General features: G+C 47.6%; 1 protein-coding gene across 2 annotated transcripts; it reads left to right on the forward strand.

Moving 5' to 3' along the window:
- On the forward strand, positions 1 to 6,995 carry ZFP36L2 (ZFP36 ring finger protein like 2). Of its 2 annotated transcripts, none has more exons than XM_064158411.1 (2): positions 1 to 90; positions 680 to 6,995. In XM_064158411.1, exons 1-2 carry the CDS (start codon positions 40 to 42, stop codon positions 2,039 to 2,041), a joined length of 1,413 nt encoding a protein of 470 aa, XP_064014481.1. In that variant the 5' UTR covers positions 1 to 39; the 3' UTR covers positions 2,042 to 6,995. The 2 variants fall into 2 exon arrangements, with proteins under 2 accessions (XP_064014481.1, XP_064014480.1); XM_064158410.1 differs by having other exon boundaries at positions 3 to 90; positions 677 to 6,995.
- Positions 6,996 to 8,478: the final 1,483 nt, after the last annotated feature.

Genomic DNA, 8,478 nt, shown 5'->3' on the forward strand with positions numbered 1-8,478 from the left:
TGGTCCTTCCTGTATTTCCGACCATTATAGGATCTAGAAATGTCGACGACACTTTTATCCGCCTTCTACGACATTGACTTCTTGTGCAAGGTAGGGAGGAGCGTAGTTCCCCAGGCGCGTCCAGGCCTGCCAGTGCCGCGGTGTGCAAGACGGCGTCCCAGGCTGCTGAGATCGGGGACGGATCCCAGCAGAATGGGGGGCCCGCGCCCGCCCGGGACGGGTTGTGCGCCGCCTGACAGCTGGTCGGGTTAGAGCAGCGTGTGTACTCCTGCAAGGCGGCTGATGCAAGGCTGCGAGCGTCCGAGCGGCGTGCTGTGCGCGGTCGCTACGGGGATATTCGGGGTGGGTTTTGTCTGGACATGCAGAAGCGCCGGGAGCTGCTCGGCCCAAGTGTTGCGTTGCCAAGAGGAACTTTAGAAAACTTGCGCATGCAGCAAAGCTTTTACGGGCTTTTTTTGCCCGTCTCTGTTCTGCTCCCTGTGGCACGCCGCCGCTTGCAGCAGACCTGCTTTGGGGGCGGGTAGGCGGTGCCATCTCCCGACGGCGCGCCGGCAGCGCTGCGGAGGGGGCACTGGGCCCCGAGGGAACCGTGGCAGTGGGCTAGCAGTCACCGTGCAACATCCTTTTCTTTCCCGCTCTCTTTTCCCCCCACTTCCCTCTCCTCCTCCCGTCCCAGCAGACGGAGAAGTCTCTGACCAACCTCAGCAGCATGCTGGATAAGAAAGCCGTGGGGACCCCGGTGACCCCCCCCAGCTTCGCGCCGGGCTTCCTGCGGCGGCACTCGGCCAGCAACCTGCCGGCTCTGGCCGGCGGCTCCAAGTTCCCCAGCCCCACCGGCTCCAGCTCTTCCTCCACCTCCTCCTCGTCGTCATTCGGCAGCCTGAAAGAGGCAGGCTCCGGCGGAGGCAGCAGCAGCCCCACGGCCCTACTCAACAAGGAGAACAAGTTTCGGGACCGCTCCTTCAGCGAGAACGGCGAACGCAGCCAGCACCTCATGCAGCAGCTCCAGCAGCAGCAAGCGGCGGCCGGCAAGGGGGGCGGCTCCGGCGCCCCTATCAACTCGACACGCTACAAGACGGAGCTGTGCCGCCCCTTCGAGGAGAGCGGCGCCTGCAAGTACGGCGAGAAGTGCCAGTTCGCGCACGGCTTCCACGAGCTGCGCAGCCTGACGCGCCACCCCAAGTACAAGACGGAGCTCTGCCGCACCTTCCACACCATCGGTTTCTGCCCCTACGGGCCCCGCTGCCACTTCATCCACAATGCCGACGAGCGCCGCCCGGCGCCTGGCGGGGGCACTGCTGCACCCCCCGCCGCCTCTGCTGGAGGGTCCCATCACCACCCACACCACTCAGCACCGCACCCCACCGGCAGCACCGGCGACCTCCGCGCCTTCGCTCCCCGCGACCACCCGCTGGGCGGCGGCTTCGGGCACCCGCGCGGCGGCGAGCGGCCCAAGCTGCACCACAGCCTGAGCTTTTCCGGCTTTTCCGCCCACCATCACCACCACTCGCACCCCCACAGCGCCGCCCCGCCGCCTCCGCCACCCGGCGGCCGCCTGGACACCGCCCTGATGGATAGCCCTGGCGGGTCGCGCACACCACCGCCGCCCACTTCTGCCTCCTACTGCGAGGAGCTGCTCTCGCCTCCCTGCGCGAACAGCGCTTTCGCCTTTTCAGGGCAGGAGCTGGGCAGTCTTATCGCCCCGCTTGCTCTCCACACCCAGAACTTCGCCGCCGCAGCTGCTGCGGCTGCCGCCGCCGCGGCCTACTACCGCTGCCAGCAGCAGCCGCCTCCGCCACAGCCCGGCGGGGGCTGCCCACCGCCTCCTGCCTCGCCGCCCTTCAACTTCCAGCCTCTCCGCCGCCTCTCCGAGTCGCCTGTTTTCGACGCACCGCCCAGTCCCCCGGACTCACTCTCGGACCGGGAGAGCTATCTGAGCGGATCCCTCAGCTCCGGCTCTCTCAGCGGCTCCGAGTCTCCCAGCCTGGATTCTGGCCGTCGCCTGCCTATCTTCAGTCGCCTCTCCATCTCCGACGACTAGTGGGGCCTGGGATATCGGGCTGCCGCTGCCCTGTGTCTCCCAAGTAAGTCGACGAGTGAAGAAAGTGATTTTTTTTTTTTAATATCTATCTATAATTATACGCCGAGACCTGAACAAAAAAAAAAAGCATCTTTGCAAAAGGGCAAGCAACACGAACTCATCAAACCTATTTTTATAGAGACCTTGGAAGAAGGGGATTTTTGGTTTGGGATTTTTTTACCGTTGTTTTTCTTTGGAGACAAGTTATGATACGCACCAGCAGCAGCCATTCCATCTGTGTTCGAAAGAAAACCAAAAGAGCGAGCATTAGAGAAAGACACCACCAGTAAGCAACAAACAATCCGAGGAGCCAGAGTTTTGCCTGTTCGGCTCCTCCAAACCTTCAGACACGTACAAAAAAAGTTACAAACTAGTTATTGTTCAATCCAGTTCAAACAAAAACACAGGACATACGCAACTATAAAAATTTTATTTAAAAAAAAAGGAAAGAAAGGAAAAATCCAATATCCTGCCAAGAATATGCCTTCGTAACAACCTTCTTTTTTATATATATCTATATATTATTATAATAAATGCTAAAACCTTCATTCCAAAGTTTAATATTGGTTCCATTGCCACCACTTAGTGGATGTTTGGCTTAGAACAATTTTGTTGTTGTTGCTTTATTTGGAAGCACTCAACTGAGTTTAGTTTGTAATTGTTGGAGAATTAACTGCTGTTTTGTTGGTTTTTTTTAAAATTTTTTTAGCTGTTTTGAGTTGATTGCATGAATGAGTCACTGCACACAACTCAGTATGAAACTATTTAACTTATTTATTATCTTGTGAAAAGTATACATTGGTAATGTTCATACTGTATTTATCGGGTATGATGAAAAGCAATAGATATATATTCTTTTATTATGTTTAAATTATGATTGCCATTATTAATCGGCAAAATGTGGAGTGTGTTCTTTTCACAGTAATATATGCCTTTTTGTAACTTCACTTGGTTATTTTATTGTAAATGAGTTAAAATCTTAATTTAAGAGATTGTATGTAATATTTATTTCATTAATTTCCTTTGTTTACGTAAATCTGAAAGATTGCATGGTTTCCTTAGAGAAATCAGTCTCGATGCTGTGGAAGTAGTTTGAGGAATTTCTGTGGGTTTTGTTAGAATGTAAATGGTTGTAACCTGTCCGAGTTGAAAACCAAACAAGAAAAAAACAACAAAGACTGACTTTAGCAATCAGACTTAAAAGTGGCAAATCTAATTCAGACTTGTTTAAATAACCAAAAAGTATTTTTCTGTTGCCTAACGCCACCAATCACACTGTGATATAGTCTCAAGAGTGTATGTAGCAATAATTGAGGGTCCCAGTATTACATCTCACAGTGCCTTTTTGAGGGTCCATGCTTGCCTTAATATATCTCTCAACCAAATAAGTATTTTTCTTAATGCTTGATAATTTGAATGTAGGGAATAGTTTTAACTACAGGAAAATTTCACCAGATTTTTTGTGTAAGAATGGAGGCCGTCTTTGGATCTGAAACTGTATATCAGTACACGAACATATCTTCTTTAATTGAATTCCAAAACATAGTTTTTTTGTTTGTTTTCCGTACATTAGAAAGGCAGGAGTTTTCTAAAACTTTCTGGACGGTGGATGAATGAGCAGTAGTAGCTTAATTACCTTTGTACATAGGTACAGATTGAGCACTATGTACTCTTTTGGACTACTTTAACAGAAGTATGTTTTGAATGTAACTAAAGGATAAGTCAACTTGAGTTGTAATATATTTTTTGGGAGTCAGTTCACTACAGACTGTGTGAGACTGTAAACTTTGTACTGTAAATGTTTTGTAGTTCCCCAAATAAAACTTTTTGGAAAAAAAAAAAAAGGCAACCCTTTAAAGTGTTAAACTCCTGTTTGCTGGGGCAGCGAGTATTTCTTGCTGAACACCAACACTACCTCCCCCACTTCCCCTCCCCCCACACACACACTCCCCTCCCAGTCAAAAATATTTCTAGCTACAGATTAACCAGTTTGCACTGCACTTCAGCTCACTCCTCCGGCAATCACTAGTTGGCAGTCAAAGTTGTTAAATTCTTCCAGAAGGTTCAGCAGCACTGGTTGAAAGTATCCTGCTTTATTCTTGGTTTTAATTTCCTTTTTTAAGGAGTGAATGCTCAGGCCTCTGCTGCTTGTAATTTAACGGCTGGAGCAGAAAAATAGGTAGTGGCATTTATTAATCACATGTTGCTGATGGGGCTGTATGAGCATGCCATTAGCCTTCCTGGCTTGTTTGGGGTAAGGAGGAAATGCCGGTTTGGTAATAAAAAGGCCTAATTAAGGTTTACCCTTTGTCCCAAAAGCTTTGTTCCTTGTCACTCACAGGAATTCAGACTTCTGCCTCAGTGCTGCTGTCAACCAGCCAAGGGCATATTGGTGTTAATCGGACAAGCATTGAATGTGTTAATCAGTTTTCAGGACTTGGATTTTAAACAAATTGTCTTTCTCGGGGTATATTTATATAACAAAATACTTGGCAGCTCGTGGACTGTGTGTTCATCAGGCCTGGGGGAAATTCAGCTAATAACTGCTATTTGCTGCCTTTTTCCAATCAGTCCCTTAAACTTCTGAGTTGCCAATTTGACTTTCATGTTGGTGTGTTTTGTGGGGTGTTTTTGTTAGGGTTTTTTGGGGTTTTTTTTGTTCTTTTGTCACACTAATAATAAATGCTGTTAACATTTTGGCATCTCTAGGCTGCCTGGACTGCCACAGTACTTTCTATAAATACAAGACAGAATGTAGTATCGGTGCCATATGTTTGTGTAATGAACCTTAGTGTGACTCTCGGTTTAAATTTAAAACAAACATAAGCAATGCATGACAACACAGCCCAGCTGCAGCAGCCACCTTTCCCTTTTTTTATGGACTAGTCTGATGCTTTGGCTCAAAATTGTTCCCCCTGAATCCCAAACTAATTTTTTGGAGAAACCTTTCTGGTGCTGCCTGCACAGTAGTTCTGAGTACTGCTAGATCCTGCCCTAGATATTCTTGGTGCAGATAACCACAACTACAGGGTGAAGGCATTGGCTGATACTTTGCAGGAACAGAATAGCTGCTGTTTTGACTGGTGGCTTAAACTCATGATTTTGCACACTGTTGGAATTTTGAAAATGTTTTTCACACCAAAGGTGTCTCAATCAGTTTCACATCTGTCTTCCTCTTTTTTTTTTTTTTGGTACCCTCCCTTGCTCACCTCTTTCTCTCAGCCTGCCCTTTTTTTTCCACAATAAATAATGACCTTATGTATTGTTACATTTCACTTATCTAGGAGAGCTGTGCTCCGTCAGCGCAGTACTTTCATCTTCCTTGCAATTATCTGTTGGTTGAACAGGATCTGGGTGAGGGTGCCAGGGTGGCTGAAAGAGCTGTGGAAGCTTTATGGCAGCTGCCCCATGTAAAATACAACTGTGCTGGTGTCAGTGCCACCGTTTTGTCTGAAAAAGGTTGCCGGGATGGGTGGGTGATAGCCCATGAGTTTCTCCCAGTGGGCTAGAGGCATGCCAGTCTGTGTGCAGAGTGAGCCTTGAGCCGCCCTCTGTCCCATTCTAAGTCATGTTCTTAAGGCCACCCATCCTGTGCCCTGGTCTGTTTGTACCTCTGCAAAAGTGTACTGCAGAACAGTCTGTTGAGGTGTTATGTGCTGCTGTTCACTCTTAAGTCCTTGAACTGGGAAGATAAGTGTCTGTTTCTTGCACTGCACAATCAAGTGTTAACCTTTAAACCAGTGACTTAGGTTGTTGATTTAAGCACATGCTGTCTTTGCTTTAATTTAAAATTCAACGAAGCACGTAAAGCTGGCTGGGCCATTCAGAAACTTCCTGGTGCCTGGCAATAAATTCATTAAATGCATAAAAATAAACATTTTCTTCAAGAGCTTGTGGTTGAGCAGGACCACTATGGTCTCTGCTATTGCCCATTAGAGATGCGGCGTTTCTCTAGTTATGGGGGCACTTAAAATGAGTTTGAGGATCTGGAAAATGAGGATTTTACTAATTACTAGTTTTAGGACTCAGTCTTGCGTGCTTGTTTCAGCTGATCATATGAAAGAAATTGTAGCAAATACTTCTATCTGTAGGAATAGGTATAACTGAATAGATCTTAAAATAGGAATTGGTTTAATGTGGCTTGGTATGACCATTATGGGGGTTTGAAATGTATCAGAAAATCAGCAGTTCTAATTTTTACTCTTCAGTCCTCTGAATTTCTTAGGGGCTTTTTATCTGTTCAGGTTTTGTTGGTTTTCCTTCATCAAGCAGAGCGGGTGTGCTGTGACTCGGTGCCTTTGCTTTCTCTGGGCTTTGGGGCTTGCTGACTAACCCAAATTACTTAGCAAACTCAATTCAGCACACAACCGAGCAGCTTGCACACCACCAAAAATATTCCCAGCACTTTAACATGGAGCACAGGACTGCTGCTCTTTGCTTAGTGCATCGTGAGCTGATTTCATCGTACTCCCAGATTCACCTCCCGTTCAGATGTTGAAGCTGGAATTCGAGCACATTCTGTGTCACTTGTGGAAGAGGCACATCACCAGTGGAGGAGCTGCCAGATCCTCTCTGCTGGGCTGCTGAATGGCAGAATGCAGCAAAACCGATGCCTCAGTGGGTAAACACATCATTAAGAGATGAGCCTTCTTCTGGAGTATGGTGTCCAACGCCACACTTGCATTACTTCACCAAATGCAGCCCTGCACTGCTCCCGTTTGCCTCTCCCATCCTAGCAGCAGGGCTGCAGCTTGGAGTTTTTTTTAAATGCTTTTTTGAAGGTGTGCATCTGACAGCCTCATTTTCAAAGAGGGCCCAAGATTTCATTTGTGCTTATGATCAAAGTGTGCTTCTGTTTGTTGCACTTGGCTAATACAGCACTAAAGATAAGGAGCTTGTATTACTTATTTTTAAAGTGCGTGGTCTCTCTTTTCTTGCTGACCTTGAGTGTGACTCTTACCTGACAGAGCTTTGGGTGGTGCTCTGGCGCTGATAAGATAGGGCATTGCAGGTTTTGCCAGCTGAGCCTACGGACCTTGGCAGCACATTAGCACTGGAAAACGAAACTTTCTGACTCTTCAGCTTAAATTCACTCCCTCGGTGATTTAAAGAGAAGGTTTAAGGAGAACACTTCCCACTTCTATTGCACCAGAAGTATAGCTACTTTGTCCCTTCTGCTAGCCCTTCAGCTGGCTGGTACCTGATCACAGAGGGGTGGGAATATCCTGGAACACCACAGCCAGACCTGCAAGTGCTCATCTGCTAAAGAACTAAGTGGAGTGTTGGAATGAAAATACGCTCAACATTGATGTAGCAGGTTGCCTCCATGAGCAGACAGCAGTTTCTTTACTCTTCTCTGGCCCTCTCTGACTCACTCCCTGAGCCAGTTTGAGTCACAGATCCAGCAGAGCACTTCAGCACTAGGTTGCAGTTAGCACCGCGTGGCTGGAGGTGGGTGCTTGGCCACAAAATGTCCACTTGACACCTGCCAGCTCTGGCACTCGTCATGTTTGCCTGGGAGTTCATGCAGTTTAGTAAACAGACAGAATGGGACCAGGCAAAGCAAATCAGTAGAGTCTGATGGGTTTCAGAGCTGGTGAAAGGTGGGGAGGAGGAGGTCGACCCCTGAGTGCTGGAGAGGTTATAGGAGTGACAGGAAGACAAGGGATGTCCCCACCAAGCTGCTCAGTTGGCACACACCTCTTGTGGGGGTATTGCTTATTTTGAAGAAACATTGTTTCCTTCACAGTTTGGAAATACTTGGTATGCCCATTTTAAAATGGCTTTTCTGTGTTGGTGGTTAATGGACCTTGGGTATTTCTTTCACTTGTTGGAAAGGGTACTGGTGTTTCAAAGAAGACTTGCATCAAGACAGGGCTTAGTGGATATATCCCATAGTTATTTTGTCTGTTTTACTGGAAATCAAATAGTGACTGGGTAACAAAACTCTGCATCTTGGAAGTTAAAGAATCATAGAATGGTTTAGGTTGGAAGGGACCTCAAAGAGCACCCAGTTCCAACCCCCTGCCTTAGGCAGGGACACCTCCTACCAGAACAGGTCACTCAAGGCCTCATCTAACACAACCCAATTCTGAAACCACCTCACTAAAACACATCAAGGACTTGCAGAAGCCCAGAAGTCCTGGTGAGCTTTGGGTGAAAAGTAGGTCAGGTTCTTCCTGAAACCTGCTCTGTGACCCTTGTGTTTATGCGGAATCCCGTGTCTGTGAGCCCACAGGTGATGCTGTGCTTTCCAGCCATATATGTAAGTATCTGGTTCTTCAGCAGTTCTTTTCCAAGGAATTTTATGTATTCTGAGGAATGGAAGTTTTGATTTTATGGATAAACCTTGGTAGCAACTGGGATGAGTGAGGAGGTCAGGGGAATGCTGGTGGCCA

The sequence above is a fragment of the Pogoniulus pusillus genome, chromosome 18 (genome assembly GCF_015220805.1).
Source record: "Pogoniulus pusillus isolate bPogPus1 chromosome 18, bPogPus1.pri, whole genome shotgun sequence".
Classification (NCBI taxonomy): domain Eukaryota; kingdom Metazoa; phylum Chordata; class Aves; order Piciformes; family Lybiidae; genus Pogoniulus; species Pogoniulus pusillus.

Bases quoted from the DNA above. Each gene is read 5' to 3' on its own strand.
- ZFP36L2 (XM_064158410.1), top strand. From the start codon at position 40: ATGTCGACGACACTTTTATCCGCCTTCTACGACATTGACTTCTTGTGC. The intron at 91-676 runs GTAGGGAGGAGC...CTCCCGTCCCAG, and splicing joins ACATTGACTTCTTGTGCAAG to CAGACGGAGAAGTCTCTGAC.